Source organism: Coregonus clupeaformis, chromosome 2 (genome assembly GCF_020615455.1).
Source record: "Coregonus clupeaformis isolate EN_2021a chromosome 2, ASM2061545v1, whole genome shotgun sequence".
Classification (NCBI taxonomy): domain Eukaryota; kingdom Metazoa; phylum Chordata; class Actinopteri; order Salmoniformes; family Salmonidae; genus Coregonus; species Coregonus clupeaformis.
Genome location: NC_059193.1, coordinates 15,737,197 through 15,754,524, shown reverse-complemented (window position 1 = coordinate 15,754,524; position 17,328 = coordinate 15,737,197). Strand labels below are relative to the sequence as shown.

At 42.4% G+C, this 17,328-nt stretch overlaps 1 protein-coding gene across 4 annotated transcripts in view; it reads right to left on the bottom strand.

Annotated features, from left to right (window-relative positions):
• Window positions 1-16,580, bottom strand: part of LOC121530797 (glycine receptor subunit alphaZ1) — an 81,227-nt gene extending 64,647 nt beyond the window's left edge. For 3 of the 4 annotated variants that reach the window (XM_041836043.2, XM_041836060.2, XM_041836068.2), the window contains exons 1-3: window positions 15,616-16,580; window positions 6,108-6,131; window positions 4,957-5,081 (exon numbers count right to left, since the gene is read on the bottom strand). In XM_041836043.2, the coding sequence (XP_041691977.1) occupies window positions 4,957-5,081; window positions 6,108-6,131; window positions 15,616-15,686 (220 nt within the window). In that variant the 5' untranslated portion in view covers window positions 15,687-16,580. The remainder of the gene's footprint in view (window positions 1-4,956; window positions 5,082-6,107; window positions 6,132-15,615) is intronic. The other variant, XM_041836050.2, reaches the window with a different exon arrangement.
• Window positions 16,581-17,328: the final 748 nt, after the last annotated feature.

Genomic DNA, 17,328 nt, shown 5'->3' with positions numbered 1-17,328 from the left:
ACAGATTTTTACTAAGTATTTACTAAGTAGTCCTATCCTGTCCTGTCCTATCCCGTCCTGTCCTATCCCATCCCATCCTGTCCTGTCCTGTCCCGTCCTGTCCTATCCCGTCCCATCCTGTCCTGTCCTATCCCGTCCCATCCTGTCCTGTCCTATCCCGTCCTATCCTGTCCTGTCCTGTCCTATCCCATCCCATCCTGTCCTGTCCTGTCCCGTCCTGTCCTATCCCATCCCATCCTGTCCTGTCCTGTCCTATCCCGTCCCATCCTGTCCTGTCCTATCCCGTCCTATCCCGTCCTATCCTGTCCTGTCCTATCCCGTCCTGTCCTATCCCATCCCATCCTGTCCTGTCCTGTCCTGTCCTATCCCATCCCATCCTGTCCCGTCCTGTCCTATCCCATCCCATCCTGTCCCGTCCTGTCCTATCCCATCCCATCCTGTCCCGTCCTGTCCTATCCCATCCCATCCTGTCCCGGTCCTGTCCTATCCCATCCCATCCTGTCCTGTCCTATCCCATCCCATCCTGTCCTGTCCTATCCCGTCCTGTCCTATCCTATCCCATCCCATCCTGTCCTGTCCTATCCTGTCCTATCCTGTCCTGTCCTATCCCATCCCATCCTATCCTGTCCTGTCCTGTCCTGTCCTGTCCTCTAACAGTGGGCTGACTGCTACATCATCCATTCAATAGTCTGCTGCGACCTTGTAATTTTGCCTCTCCCTAGACTTTGAAACATGATCAATACTTCTGTCATAACTCAATGGAGAGTCACCCCTGCAATGATATTAAACGTCTACTGCCAGTGCAATATGGTAGTTCAGCCCAAATGTTTAGATCCAAGAGAATCCATTACCAAGGCAAGCATCCAGAGTAGCTCCAAGACTAATCTCGGGACCTAAAATGTCTTCTCATTCATCAAACATAGTGGATTAACAAAAATAATTAAACTGACATACATTGTTTTAAGAAGAAGGCAGACTTAAGTTTCAATGTCAATAAGTAATGTAGTTAATGGTTGGTGTGTGTGTTATATTTGGGAATATAACTCTGTTTGGGGTTTGTTCTTTACCGAACCCCATTCCTTTAATGTTCCTGAAGTAGTCAGCAGATCAGTCCAGTTGGTTCCCTGCTGCAGTGTGTATATGAACACAGCACCATCTGAGCACTGCCCCCTCTCCCCCTCTCCCCCTCTCCCCCTCTCCCCCTCTCTCATTAGGGTAGTCCATTCATCCTATTAGCTACCCATTAAACAAGTGCTGATAACACCAAATGAACGTCAAGCTCCACCAGCTAATAATATTTCAGAGAGAGAGAGAGAGAGGGAGAGAGAGAGAGGGGGAGGGGGAGAGAGAGAGAGAGAGAGAGAGAGAGAGAGAGAGAGAGAGAGAGAGAGAGAGAGAGAGAGAGAGAGGGGAGAGAGAGAGAGAGAGGGGGGGAGAGAGAGAGAGAGAGAGAGAGAGAGAGAGAGAGAGAGAGAGAGAGAGAGAGAGAGAGCGAGAGAGAGAGAGAGAGAGAGAGAGAGGAGAGAAAGAGAGAGAGAGAGAGAGAGAGAGAGAAGAGCGAGAGAGAGAGAGAGAGAGAGAGAGAGAGAGAGAGAGAGAGAGAGAGAGAGAGAGAGAGAGAGAGAGAGAGAGAGAGAGAGAGAGAGAGAGAGACATAACAGGTGAAAGACACATCCATGCATAGGGAAAGATAAAAAACAGAAGCCAGAAACAGTAAATATACGGCAGCAAGGACTGTATATTTACAGATGTTCACTTGTCTCGCAAAACTAATTGAGAATCAGAGTGACATAGCTGGTTCATTGTGAAAGCGTTTGGTTACACCGATCATCACTGTGATGTGACATGGCAGGCTTTAAAAAGGAAGCTGCTCGGGAGAGGAAGAGGAGAGAGCAGAGAGGACTAAGTGACTGACTGGCTGTCTGACTGTCTGACTGTCTGACTGAGGCATCAGAAGCAGCAGCAACAACCCAGGGTGGGGTGGTGATTTGGTGGAATCTGCACAGCCTCATGGTTGTCGGCCAAGCTGCTCCTCACTGTGACTGATGAGGAGGGACAAGGTTAAAGAGGAGACTGGAGTCACAGCTGTACCCCCCACCACTGTTCATCACTGCAGGACAGGGAGAGTGGAGCCCTAAATTACACCAGCCTCACCCTACCTATAGCATATCACTAAGCTTGTGTCCTGAACGGCACCATATTCCCGATATAGTGCACTACTTATGACCAGGAATAGGGAATAGGGTGCCATTCAGGAAGCAGCGTAGGGGGGTGTTGGGAAGGGGAGAGGAGGTGCGAGGGGAAAGCTAGCAGGGCAAATAATTAGTCAGACTACCTTAACCTTCATAGTCATTGTTGGAGAATGAACGTTAAAGTGGAATGAATTCAATTTGAAAAAGGAAACTCGTAGACCATACATGGGAGGTCCCAAATGTGTCAGAGATATTTCCTTTTTTTTCCATTCCAATAGAAAACCTGCTAAATCAATTAGAAGGGTTCCCCACAGCGAGTCCCAGTCATGATCAGTGTAATTTCCTCTCGTTCCGGAACATTCGTAGCTTCAGGAAATTCTCTACCCTTTCTCTCCCTGTTTGTCACTGTTGCTGTGCCACCACATTAGCAGAGATGGTGGTAGATTGAGGAGGTGTGCTCCTTTGCTACAACTACAGAGAATGCCTAGGCAGTTCTAACGTTCTAATGTTCTAAAGAATGCCTTGGCAGTTCTACAATTCAATAAACAATATCTTTGTTGCAGTTCTAATTCTAAAGAGAATATATTTACCATTCTAATTCTGTAAAGGATATCTTTGCCATTCTAATTCTATAAAGAATATATTAGCAGTTCTAATGTTCCATGGTGTTTACTGTATATCTTATAAACAACCCCCCATCATTCTCGGAGCTCTGACTGAAGATGTTTCTTAGTCTTTGTACAGACGTTCATTATTAAGAAATGACCTGCCAGCCTGTTTATTTCATGAATGGGATTAATGTGTGTGGCTGGCAGGGATGGGAGAAGGACTGCTTGAATGAGTGAGCCTACCACTCACACTACAATAAGGTGTTGACCTGACAGCCATTGACTAACCTCTGAATCTATCTCACATTGTTCCATCCCATGACAATAGGCCTCTCGCCACACACTAGTCAAATTATTAACATTATACATTACGTAAAGTCATGTATTTTCCTTAATATGCAAAGAAATGTTACATTAGAATACTGTTAGCTTTCATTGGAGTTTTAAGTGAATATCCTAGCTATTTACACTCACTAGCATGAAAACTGCTATTGTGCTTCTTTTATTAGTGCTCTTGGCAAGCCTACTGAGGCTGAGCTGATCCTGTAGTAAGCACTTTCTCTGGGTAGTGTCCTATACCGATGATGGAGGCTTACAGTAGTGTATCACAATACACACAAGACTCTAGTTTCATATATCAAAGAAACGGTGATGTCGTTGGTTTAGCTGACAGCCGAACTCTACAGGTCAGACAAGCCAGACAAGACCAGTGCATCATATATAATATGTCACAATGTTATCATTGTGAATTGAGATGTCGGCTCAAAAATAACATTCAATACATTCATACAAAGCCTCTGAACATAAAACAGTTTACACAGCAAAGAAAAAAAAGTTTGTTTTGCTGTGAACATCGTGAGCGAAGTGAGCACAGTGAAGAGACATGTTATAAACGTAGTCTAACTGTATGAATAGATGTGGTTTTGCAACTCTAGCAAGCTGAATAATTCATGCTTAGTCACAGCAAACATTCCTGGATTCAGTACTGCATGTACTGAGATATCACACTCGTGGAAATCACATTTAATATACCTGTAAAAGGCACAGCAATTCATGGGCCAAAACATCGTTACATGTTAAACATGGACACAGAATACTAGTCCCATTGTAGTTCATTAACATGACATATTTGCATCAGAATCAAATTCCTTCAAACGTCTTCAGAAACCATCTCAGTGTGTGGTATGGAAACTGGTTGTTTGTGGGAGTGGTTTCTCATGCAGAACATTGGATTCATATTTTAGTCTTATTATTATAGACCCTCACAATTACGGAATTGTGAGGGGAATATTATATATATATATATATATATATATATATATATATATATATATTGTATACCATAAGGTGAAATAATATGTCAATTAAACCACCTAAGATAAGGATGTACTGAAAATAATTGTAGTGTTAATACTAGAGCAGAAAATATTATAAAATAGAGGAACTCTCATCAAAAATTCTGAAGAGTTCTTTCAAACACTCCAACATACATTTGGAGGGTTGCCACAACGGTGCTCTACAACTGAACATCTTATCTTGGACTGAGTCATCATGACGTAGCCGTAGTGCTTAACATAGTTCAATAAGGAAACCTCTGACATGTATCTTTATGGGCGCTTCCATATAGGGAAACTTTTAACGTTATGGAAACATGTTTAGCAACACTCTAACTATACCACCAAACAGACATTCAGGATATTGAGACGGTTGTGACGTTTTTTTTTTACAGGAATGTAGCCAGCCTTCAACAATCAAATAATAACATGACTCCATTTCATTGTAGCCACATCCTGTAAATATATTGAGGATTTGTGAACATCGTAACAGCCTAATTCAATATTTTAAGGTTTAAAAGTGTTAAGTGTTTAAGGTGTAAAAAGCGTTAAAATGTGTAGAGAAAATATGTGTTAAAAAGTGTTGTGTTTAATGACATCACTTGGATAATGTATTCAAAGAACCAACACATTTTAATCAGAATGATTTGCTGAAGCCCAAATCAATAGTAAAATAAAGGTATAATATATATTGATATTATATAGATGTTATTGTTTAACTACACTGTCCTCTCTTTACAATCCTGACTGGAATATGTTATTTCTAGTTGTGCTTGGCTACATTCCTGTTTTATCCCACTGTGTCTTGGTGGCTACTCCTACCTTTGAAATTAGGTCGGATTCTTGCATCGTAACCCGAAACTTTGCCCATGAGTTTGTCCAAGAACTCCGAGGGGGGCATTGGGGAGGCAGCTTTTCGAGCCGCGGCTTCTTTAGAGGCTGCCAAGCTAGAGAGAGAAGAGAGAAAACAGAGAGAGAGAAGAGAGAAAACAGAGAGAGAGAGAGGAGAGAGAAGAGAGAAAACAGAGAAAGAGAGAAAATAGAGAGAGAGAGAGAAAACAGAGAGAGATAAGAGAGAAAACAGAGAGAGAGAGAAGAGAGAAAACACAGAGAGAAGAGAGAAAACAGAGAGAGAGAGAAGAGAGAAAACAGAGAGAGAAAACACAGAGAGAAGAGAGAAAACAGAGAGAGAGAGAAGAGAGAAAACAGAGAGAGAGAGAGAGAGAGAGAGAGAGAGAGAGAGAGAGAGAGAGAGAGAGAGAGAGAGAGAGAGAGAGAGAGAGAGAGAGAGAGAGAGAGAGAGAGAGAGAGAGAGAGAGAGAGAGAGAGAGAGAGAGAGAGAGAGAGAGAGAGAGAGAGAGAGAGAGATGGGTGTACAACTGAGATTTTAATGGTGAGTTGGTGTCATACATAGCAGCATTCTGAGAGTAATCCAATTCAACAAGTATGTTACTGATTCCCTTCCTTTGTCCATTTGCTATATACAGTGCATCAATATGAGGTCAACTACTTTACTTGCCTTCCAAATGAATATATAGCAGTTTGATTAGAACTTTGAAAGGGAACTTTTAGGAAGTATCCACTTGAGTTATATGCTCAGAGGACAATAAATAATATTGATTATCCATTAAGTTGTTGTCATTTGACTCCTTCGCACCGTAGCCTACAACACAAGCATTTCGCTACAAACACACTATAATCTGCTAACTATGTGTATGTGACCAATCCAAGTTGATTTGATTTAAACACAGAACATTCAGCATGTTTATTGGATATTTTCTACATATCTCATCTACATGGATTTTTTAAACATTTTATACTGTAAATCCATCAACAAAATAGTATTAACATTCCATACACAGAATAAAAGCAAGGTTTACATAACTACAGATATCTGTAACCTCACTAATTCATTTCCTGTGATGACAGGATAATAAAAATAATCAACGTTTTTGAAAATACCAAAAACATACCAATTTATAGCTCCAAAAAGAAAGCTGAAAACAGAAAATATGTTAATTACTTCTCCGTTTGTTCGGAGAATTTGCAAACTCCAGCATATCCAGAATGAATCTCTAGTGGATAATTAGGGATGACAGGTGATGACCAGGGTGGCTCTCCTTTGATGTCTCATGCAAGCAGTCCAGGGCCGGCGTTATGGGCGGGCCTTAGGGGGCCTGGCCCGCCCTACCGTACCTCCCTGCCCGTCCAAATAAAATATTGAAATACTGATCATTTATTTGACCGAGACGCGCCGACAGAAAGACGCATCAATCTCAGTTAAAGCATCCGAGCGAGCTAAACAGCGCCCTTCTGTCTCAGTGTCCAATTTGTAAGTCGCTCTGGATAAGAGCGTCTGCTAAATGATGTAAATGTACATGTTTGTGTAGACCATGTATCTGATGCTGTGTGGGCCAAAATAGTATGGCATGTCATACTATTCCTGGCTAGACAGAATCAGATACATGGGCTACATATTGAGGGGCGCTGTTTTGCTCGCTCTGATGCTTCCCCCCGTGATATAGTTTCAGCAGAGAGGAAGAGGCGAAGCGAGAGGGCTCACTCTCGCCAAAATCTGTCCAGTATAAACCCAATGCGTTTCTATGGGAATAATATGCAGACCTAAGCTTGTCGCCTGCCTTCCCGCCTTTGGGACAAAGACTCCCATTGTTAGGGCGGAGACATGAGCATCTCGTCATTATACAGAGATCTCTGGTTTCAGACTCTCCGGAATTGGAAAGGAAAGTTAGCGGGTACACGGCGCACTGTTAGGATGCCGGGATGCCCTAAAGTAAATTGATGTTTCGCCAAAATTATATAATTACCCCTGTCTAAATAAAATCATTCAAACTACTTCACCAGGGAGCATGACTTAGCCACAGAGGATCATTAGTTTCTTTTAAAAAATTGCTGTGGATTGTTTCAAATCACAAGTGTGTTTGGGAAGCCTGTAATGTGGGTAGTGCGCGTGGCAATAGGTCTAGCTGATTGAGTTTTTAAATGTTGCATCAAGAAGAAGGGTAGCGGGTGTGGCGAAGATATGGTGCGTCTTTCTCCAGAATGCATGCATATGTAGGAAAGTGCCCATTTGGCAATATCTTATTTCAGATTTTCTTAACTCACCATGTACACCACACACTTTTTCTTCGACTCACACAAGTTAACAAAGACTGTTAAACATCCATTGCAAATGATAGTTCCTCAGTATTTGAAAAATCTTTCAAACGCTCCTGGCCTCGATATTCACCAAGCCTCGGTGTGAAAGCACAAAATATCATGACCGAGCCTCGGTGTGAAAGCACTAAATATCATGACCAAGCCTCGGTGTGAAAGCACTAAATATCATGACCTGATGATCCCATATATCCAGTGGAAACGTCATAAAAGCATTCTGTCCCGAGCTCACTGGCGCAGGAAACGTTGAGGTCCCTTAATAGTCTAGTTGATACAATGTTGCAAGTTCGTTAGCAACATCTTTGGGCCCGAACCTGTGATAATTTGATACAATGTTGAACTTCACTAGCAATAGCTCAAGTCACGACAGATAGAAAGGGATGCAGACAGGTGGAGAAGAGAGATGAATCTGAATTTTCATCAGGATATTTTCTACTGTTTTTATTTTGTCGGCTTTAGGCCTATGTATTTTACTTAGTTGATGATGGAAGTTATAGGCCTACTGCTGCATTGGTCTATATAGGCTATCTATGAGTTATATGCCTCATGTCTTTAGCCGCCAATGGATCACAGTGTATCAATGTGTCGATATGGCAAAGGCTAGTGCTCTCGCCATAGTTGAATTTTAACTTTTTGATTTAACTTCAGATTTTTATGATTAACCACGTGATGATGACTTTGAAAAACGAATTGAAATGAGACTGTTCCACGAAAATGTGCATATATAAATATTCATAACTGACACGCAGATCAGTAAATAATAAGCCTTTTAGCAGACGCTTTTATCCAAAGCGACTTACAGTCATGCGTGCATACATTTTTGTGTATGGGTGGTCCCGGGGATCGAACCCACTACCTTGGCGTTACAAGCGCCGTGCTCTACCAGCTGAGCTACAGAGGACCACAGAGGACCACAGTAGAAATGGTAGGATAAATTGTAAGCTTCCCCAAACTTGAAACTCACGAGCTGCCTAGGGTCTTTACTATTGCACTCATTGAAAAAATGCGCCCGCCTCTGGAAATCAAATGCCCTTCCAACTGATTCGTTCTGGCGTCGGGTCTGATTGCAGTCTTCTAAAACTGAGATGGTGAAAGTGATCATAACACCAACTGCAAGGCTTATTTGTTATACAACTGTGATAATTAACCCAACAAAAAAAGGGCGTATTTTGTCATGTCAGCTCAAAAGGTACTCATACACATATTCACCAACTGCCCTCATCAGAAGGCTAAACAGAACACAGATCACACAAGGATGGACACAGAACACTGAGATGCTGTAAATTAGGAAGGTTGCTGTCTCTCATGGCTCTCCATACTGCTGCCAGGCTGTGTGTGTCTGGGCCAGCATAACTGCCAGGTCACTGGCCAGGCTGTGTGTGTCTGGGCCACCATAACTGCCAGGTCACTGGCCAGGCTGTGTGTGTCTGGGCCAGCATAACTGCCAGGTCACTGGCCAGGCTGTGTGTGTCTGGGCCAGCATAACTGCCAGGTCACTGGCCAGGCTGTGTGTGCCTGGGCCTGCATAACTGCCAGGTCACTGGCCAGGCTGTGTGTGTCTGGGCCACCATAACTGCCAGGTCACTGGCCAGGCTGTGTGTGTCTGGGCCAGCATAACTGCCAGGTCACTGGCCAGGCTGTGTGTGTCTGGGCCAGCATAACTGCCAGGTCAGTGGCCAGGCTGTGTGTGTCTGGGCCACAATAACTGCCAGGTCACTGGCCAGGCTGTGTGTGTCTGGGCCTGCATAACTGCCAGGTCACTGGCCAGGCTGTGTGTGTCTGGGCCACCATAACTGCCAGGTCACTGGCCAGGCTGTGTGTGTCTGGGCCAGCATAACTGCCAGGTCACTGGCCAGGCTGTGTGTGTCTGGGCCACCATAACTGCCAGGTCACTGGCCAGGCTGTGTGTGTCTAGGCCTGCATAACTGCCAGGTCACTGGCCAGGCTGTGTGTGTCTGGGCCAGCATAACTGCCAGGTCACTGGCCAGGCTGTGTGTGTCTGGGCCAGCATAACTGCCAGGTCACTGGCCAGGCTGTGTGTGTCTGGGCCAGCATAACTGCCAGGTCACTGGCCAGGCTGTGTGTGTCTAGGCCTGCATAACTGCCAGGTCACTGGCCAGGCTGTGTGTGTCTAGGCCTGCATAACTGCCAGGTCACTGGCCAGGCTGTGTGTGTCTAGGCCTGCATAACTGCCAGGTCACTGGCCAGGCTGTGTGTGTCTGGGCCACCATAACTGCCAGGTCACTGGCCAGGCTGTGTGTGTCTGGGCCAGCATAACTGCCAGGCCACCATAACTGCCAGGTCACTGGCCAGGCTGTGTGTGTCTGGGCCAGCATAACTGCCAGGTCACTGGCCAGGCTGTGTGTGTCTGGGCCAGCATAACTGCCAGGTCACTGGCCAGGCTGTGTGTGTCTAGGCCTGCATAACTGCCAGGTCACTGGCCAGGCTGTGTGTGTCTGGGCCAGCATAACTGCCAGGTCTCTGGCCAGGCTGTGCTGCTGCTACTGTCACATGGGCAGGCACCGACTACCCCAGAGGCTGCTGCTGGGGTCAGCCAAGCACTACTCTCTCTACTCACCATGCATCAGGCTTCATAGAACTCACTCACTGAAATGGCACGTGAACCCTATATAGTGTCCTACAATGGCCCCCTATAGTGCACTGCTTTTGACCGGGATGACACTGTTGCCTATAGTGCACTACCTTTGACCAGTAGTGCACTATATAAATGGGAATAGCGTGTCATTTGGGACTCATTCCTATATTTCAACGCTTCCTCGCTGTCGTTTATGCTTCTGTTTGCGGTTCCGCTGCTGTGTCGTTTTTGGAATATGTGCCATTTGAAGGCACATACGGTATGTTGGCCTAATCACTGCCAAAGAAGTTCCTTCTATACTCACACTGATGACTGGACAGTGTTGATAACTGTCAACACTATCAGTGTTGCAGGGTGTAATTTTCAACATTAGGTGACGGTTGTGATGGTCAAAAGCAGCCCTGGTGGTTCAACCGATACCCTGAAGCCCTGGTGGTTCAACCGATACCCTGAAGCCCTGGTGGTTCAACCGATACCCTGAAGCCCTGGTGGTTCAACCGATACCCTGAAGCCCTGGTGGTTCAACCGATACCCTGAAGCCCTGGTGTTTCAACCGATACGCTGAAGCCCTAGTGGGCCTAGAACTCTGATACCCTGAACCTATCTGCAGACTAAACAGTTTCTGTCAAGTCTGACAAATCACTGTGTCTCTTCCATCAATGCTGGCATTATGGTTCATTGATGGAATGTTCCTAAGAGTTACACTTCTATACTAACCATCAATATCAATACATATCAAGACAGACAAGTCTAGAATCTATAGCTTAGAATTCTAGAATGTTTTCAGTGGAATTTGCTTTGAGCAGAAAATGCAGTGTATCGAGGATTATTCTAATACCAGTTCATTACCACACAACACGGTGGAATCCTATCATAATCACCTAAAACGCAATAGTCGGCTGTGACCACAAGGTTAGTACTAGGGATCAAGCGTTGCAAATAAACCATTGTTAGGACACAGACAATACAGATAATACCATAATCTAACGCTATGTTAAAAAGCGTTTAAATTTAGTATTGAACAAACACCCATCGATCTGACAACACAATCAGATTAGTCATAGAGAGATTAGACAGTGTCCTCTACAGAGATAATTGCCTTAGACAGCTAGCATGGGCCCATGCTGTGGGCCACGCAGGAATCTGTTTGACAGTGTGAAATTAGGGGACCGGCACACTCTTTCTCCTGACATTATTGTGGGTTTGGTATAATAGAGGGAAAATAATCTTTGAGGAATGTGTAGCATCGCTATCACACTAAATCACAACATCTATGGAGGTTAATCCCACACAAAACCACAGGAATTTGCACCAAAAATTTTTTGGGACCAACACACTCTTTCTGTTTACATCATTGGGGCCCTTCGGTTTGAAAAATAATCTATGAATGTAGGATAGACCCCTAACTAAATCACATCATCAATAGGCCTAGAAGCCAATCCCACACTAAAAACCACAGGAATCAAGATTCTACACCTATGGGCATCAACAAGACCATCTATGATTTCCTTCCTTCCATCTGGGCTTCTCCCGTCCCAAGTGACATGTTCCTGGATTTTGCATGATCAAAGTTTAGATTTGCTTGACTTATTTCTGATCAATGCTTGCTGGCCAGGCCATGGCCAACTGTGGAGAGACCTGGTCCGCGTGGCCGGTGCTGAGGCAGCAGTAAAAACAGCTGACTCTCAGCGCCAGAGAGAGTAATATGCAAACAACCCCATTCTCTGAGACCGGCATACTTTAATGTGGAGTACCAATAATTAGCACTAAGTGTTCCTCATTATGTTCTTAATAAAGCCTCTGAAGACCACAATCGTAAATGATCTCATCCTGGCTTTTTTTTTTGTAGCACTCTGAGAAATCAAAGCCCTACCAAAGCCTTCATCCCTCCCAGTCCCTGGCAGACATAGGTGGGCTGTTCTGTTCTCCTGTTCAAACAGTTAACGTAATGTCTGTTAATAAACCAACAACATCATACAAATAAAAATAAAAACATTACACAAAACGAATGACGAACGAACGTGGGCAGCATAAGGTAATGCATTTTGTCTTTAGGAGTGTTATTGTGTTGGGGCTGAAAAAAAAAAAAAAGATCAAGAAGTGAAACATGACATGAATTAATGCTCTGTACAATGTTAACATGCAGTACAGTACAGCATGCTGTATACAACAACATATTGGGCATGCATTGGAACTGGTATTCCTGTGTGGACATTAGAACATAGTCTGTGTTTGAAAGGTTTCAGTGAATTCCTCCATTTCTTTTCTCTGTGACTGCGTAGAATGAAAGGTAAGGCCATTGATAATAAGCTCTGTTATTTATAGTGCTATCTGTCTTTGTCTATGTTGATCAATCATGTATTACCATACATCAAGCTTTGGAAATAAACCTGGCTAAAATGGATGATTGTAAGGAATCGTAGAGAACTCATCTGAGCTAGTCAATTTTTTTTTCATTAGAGGCTTATATATTTATACCTAAATATATCCACCTTTCCCACCCATCTCTTCTAACAATACATAAGCGCACTATAAATGTCGTAAAGCCTATCTGACCTGAAAACAAGTGACTGCCGTTGCCATCACTAACACTTTGAACATGAGGTGGCTTGCTGAACAGCATGGTGTGTGTAAATACAATTTAATGAAGACACAGGGTTAGAATCTGTGACGAAATGAGGTTTTAAAGGACTAATTCTATAGGCGACTGGATATAACTGGTGCTGTGGTGTGGTGTCCGTGCATGCAAGCAGTGTCACTTATTTCTGCTGTTCAAGGCCAACTCAAGGTTATGTTTCATGAGTAGGGTCGCAAAGCTACCGGCAGTTTACCAAAGTTACAGGAATCTTTAGTAATTTTGGTAATTAACAGAAAATCTATGGCAATCTTTGGTAATTTATATTTGAATAGCTTTAAAAAAATATATTCATAATTATATATTATATATTATTCCTTTTTTATATCTGTGTCCATATTGTCCCTGAGTGTCTAGTATAGACCAAAATGTACAAGAGAAAATCGCCTAATTAATGAAAAAAACATCATTTTTAATTAACTCTGCAAATCTTCCTACTATTGACTTTTTTCACAACTGCCACGAGTTTGACGCCAAAACATTGACAACAAATATATAGTGACATAGTAAAATAAATAAAACTGTGTAAAAAATATATAGGACATTTGATGCTGAAACCCTTATATTAAACACCAATGGTATTCACTAAGTTGGTGGTTTATATTTCAGGATAATGTTTTACAGCTTTGTCACTCTCTTTTTTTATTTTAAAATCATCTTATTTTATTTGTTCATATATTTGACATGTGATAAGGCCACACAGAGGACCAGAGATAATTACAGACACCTGTGATAATCTGAAGGATCCAAAAGGGCCACTAGACGTCTTGTGATAGATTACAGAAAATCCTTGAAAGATACCAAAATTCTGGTAGTTTACTGGTAAACTTCCAAAATTTCCAGCGATATATAGCCAGCCTTTCCAACCCTATTCATGAACCTATAGGCCAGGTGATACTGGGGGGAATACATGAAATAATCACCAAGTTAATTATAAATTAGCTTTACATTTTCCAGTTCAATATAGAAAGCAATGTATGGAATATAAAAATCCATAGAAGTCAATTCAACACATTATTTTTGCCTAAATAGATGATTCCATATTCCAATGTTGCTATGGGAAACCGTGCATGTATTTTGTTGATTTAACTATTCAACTGAGAGTAATAAAAGTCCCAAACATACGTGTGTCATGGTGTCGATGAAAAAATAACAAAACCACCATACAGCCACATTCTACACTGTTGAGACTAGCATATTTCTGCACAATTGTGAGGTACTAATTTTTGCGTTAGGCCTTTAATTGAATTTAAATTAGTGAATATTTATTCTCTAGAGGGACTATGTGTGGACACATTTGCTGCGTACATACTCTCCAGTGATGGTCTGGGATTCTACGTTGCAGAAAGCAATGTATATCCTGTTTAATATGGGCAAAAGAGTGCATATCCTGTTTAATATGGGCTATTCAGTGCATATCCTGTTTAATATGGGCTATTCAGTGCATATCCTGTTTAATATGCGCTATTCAGTGCATAGTGTTTAAGAATGTGTACTAGAATGTGTTTTGAATGCTTGAAATGCTACATTTCCTACCACTGTTTACATGGTTGGTGTCAAAAGGGTAGGGAATACCCTGACATTCATTTTGATTGAACGAACACTAGTATTCCCAGATGTTTTGCAAATTAACATAGACTGACATAGACTTTGATTAGGTAATTACATGTTTTCACATGCTGTGTCAAATGCATACTTTATCTGATAGTCATTCATTAAATGGGAATGCAACCTTCCACATCGCCACAAACTAACCCTAATAGAAATTCAGAAAGAAATTAGCAACTTATCTGAAAAGAGACATTTGTATATACAGTGATGTATATAATGTGCATTCATCAGGCTGTCTTGACATTGACAAAGTAATCAATGCTTGGTAATAAGTCTGCATTTGAAATGAGGTCTGGGGGTCTAGGTTGAGACGGGGAAAGAGATATCAATTAAGCAGAACTGCAGAGTTCAGCAGTGAGAGCTGAGGCTGCAAAATCCTGATTCTACTTCATTAGCTAAAGACGCTGGCCAGAATGCTAAATAAACACTGTCTGTCTGCAAAGAATGTACCTGGATTCCAATGGATTATAGAATAGAATATAGAATATAAAGTAGTCTAAAAAAGAACTCTGATGATTCATTTGATTCTAGAATGTAGGATGTAATGTTGATTAGGCATGCAATGCACAACACCATACACAGACAAAGAGCCATGTTTGGGCCAATGGGAGAGACGCTGTTCTCTGAACAGAATACCTGCCTCCCCTCCAATGTGAACATTGGCGATATCCTTGTTCACATTTACAGAGAATAATACACTTTATCTATGAAGATCAGGAGCTTGATAGTAGTCGTTAAATTCACACAAAGACAATCATGTCAACACAAGAATGTCCCAACTGGTCACGATGGATATACTGTGTGGTCGCTGGGAGAACACAAAACAGTCATCATCCGGCATATTTACAATTTATATTCTGTTAAATATCCAAGTCTTTAAAAAAACATGATTTATCCATTTCATTCACAATAGTTGAATAGAGAAAACTATTAGCCGAAGACTATTACATATAGTGGGCTGGCCCCGTGAGAGAAATGAAGACATTTCTCTTCTCAGTGAGTGGGTGAAGGATAGGCCTACATACCACCAACAACAAAACTTCCCTGATATGTGTGTGAGAGCGTGTACTCAGTTCCTTTACGCTGCCTGTTGATAACATATTTCTCATCAGAGCACACATCGTTTAGCGTTTGATGACCACTAGTGTTCGCTGTTAGCACTCGCTGTCTCTCTCTCTCTCACATTTTAATTCAATGTAGTGTGTGACTTAATGTAACTCACTCACAATAGAGGAATGATTAGGCCTACATAAATATATAATAAAGCCAACGCAACTTTGATCAATTGGCCAACTTCAAACCTAGTCAATTGGCTGCGTTGATTTATTTCCATTCAGACTTTTGTCCATGCATGCTAAGCTATGGTAGGATGCATTCTGACCCCCCTGCAGCCCGCAAGAGATCAATAGAATGGTATTTAACACATTAATTATTCACTGTAAAGTCAATTAATAATGTTCCTTACCTGAAAAATACTATTGTTTCCCACAAGTAGATCCCGAGAGCGTTTATTCGGTACATTTTTGCCGGTCTCATTCGGGCTACGTACAGCTCCAGGAGCACCAATAGGAAGTAGAATTCCAATTCCTTGAATGATTTCGGACCTCCAATGTGAGCAATTCTTCTGTTGCTTTTTTTTTTTCAGATTCCAGAGTCACAAGAAAACCACAATATTTTCATAACCGCCCAGGCCATGAAACCGTTTTCCTTAGACCGCCGTTACTGATTCGGATAACCCAAATAATTAGTATTTTTTTCAGGACCACGGACAGCGGCAGACGCGGTTTGCGGATTTCACTCAGCCCAGGTTATTGTTGCTTTGAGGGTACAGCACGTTAGGCTACGATATCACAGATATTTCCGACGTTTATTGTATGCGATCCATAGCGGCAATTATGGTTTTGTTACAAGGGGAATTTGTGAATTTGAACATGCCTCCTTCAGTGATAAATGTGGCAATGTATGTGCTCTGCGTCTCAATGAATGTCTCAATCTCAGGAGATGTTTAACTTCGTGGTTGTATATCCCTTACGCCTAGAACAGTAGAGGAATTCCACAGTGGTTACACGAAATATATACATACGTAGTCAGTGTTTTTTTCTTCACGCTTTCTCTTATATGCATCCCAAAAACAGAGGTGTTGCTTTCAAGCCACACGTAGTTGTAGGTACCCCGGCGATGCTGACTGATGTTTTTCTGCAGGTACTCGCTGTGTCTCCGTAGTTGACTCCCAGGGGTGAGTTGGAACTGCTGCAGAGAGCTACTTCCATTGTCCGGTCAAATTCGAGACTCACAACTCCTTTTCGTCTTTTTGCATTTAGATTCCTCGTAAAATTGTCAAAATGAGTGAAATCGGGATGCGACTAGCCTCTTCTTCCATTGCCTCCCATAGCCCAGCGCTCTCACGTCAGACCACCACTGTATTTCTTGCTGCAGTCATTTACTAAACTTAAAAAAGCTCCTCACCTTTGAACACACGCCCACATGCCGTTGTCATTGGTCTGCATGTTGCTCAAACTAGTTAGGCTACGGCTCGGATTGGAGTGAGGTGTTGTCATCTGGAGATTTTTAATGTCCCGCGCATTGGTATGGAAATAGAGAATAGTCCATGATTTGTCAAATGTTCGGTTATCATATTTCTATTTACTTTTTAGTGTAGTCGACTGTTTGCAAACCCCGGGTCTACACTGGTTGACATGTTCAAATGTTCATTGCATAGACTATGCAATTAGCATGTCATTTTTTATTTTCCTTTTTGAGTTGAATTTGTCAGCCGGCATTCATTATTTTAATTTTTATTTCAATGTTCATTTGGGTAACTTTTGATTGACACGTGAGCGTTGCAAGGGCGGCAAAAAAAGAATGCTGAAAGAAAGTATATTGTTCAATATCATGCATCGTTGTTGCCACTTGTATTTTCTGTTTGATCTTTTTGGTATAATCGATATTGTTTTGCCTCCATGCAGACATCTAAAGCGAGGCTCTCTCCCTCTCTGTCTCTGCAGTAGCGGTATTTCATCGGCTCCGCTGTCCACATTGTCCACTGAAACGTGATTCGGCTTCTAATGCAGCTCTCTTTCGGAACGCAGTCACTAAAGATCACGTGGCACGTGGACGGCGATAGAAAGAATGGAATACTCAGGATTAGAATGCGGATGGATATATGGTGCTTCTGTTC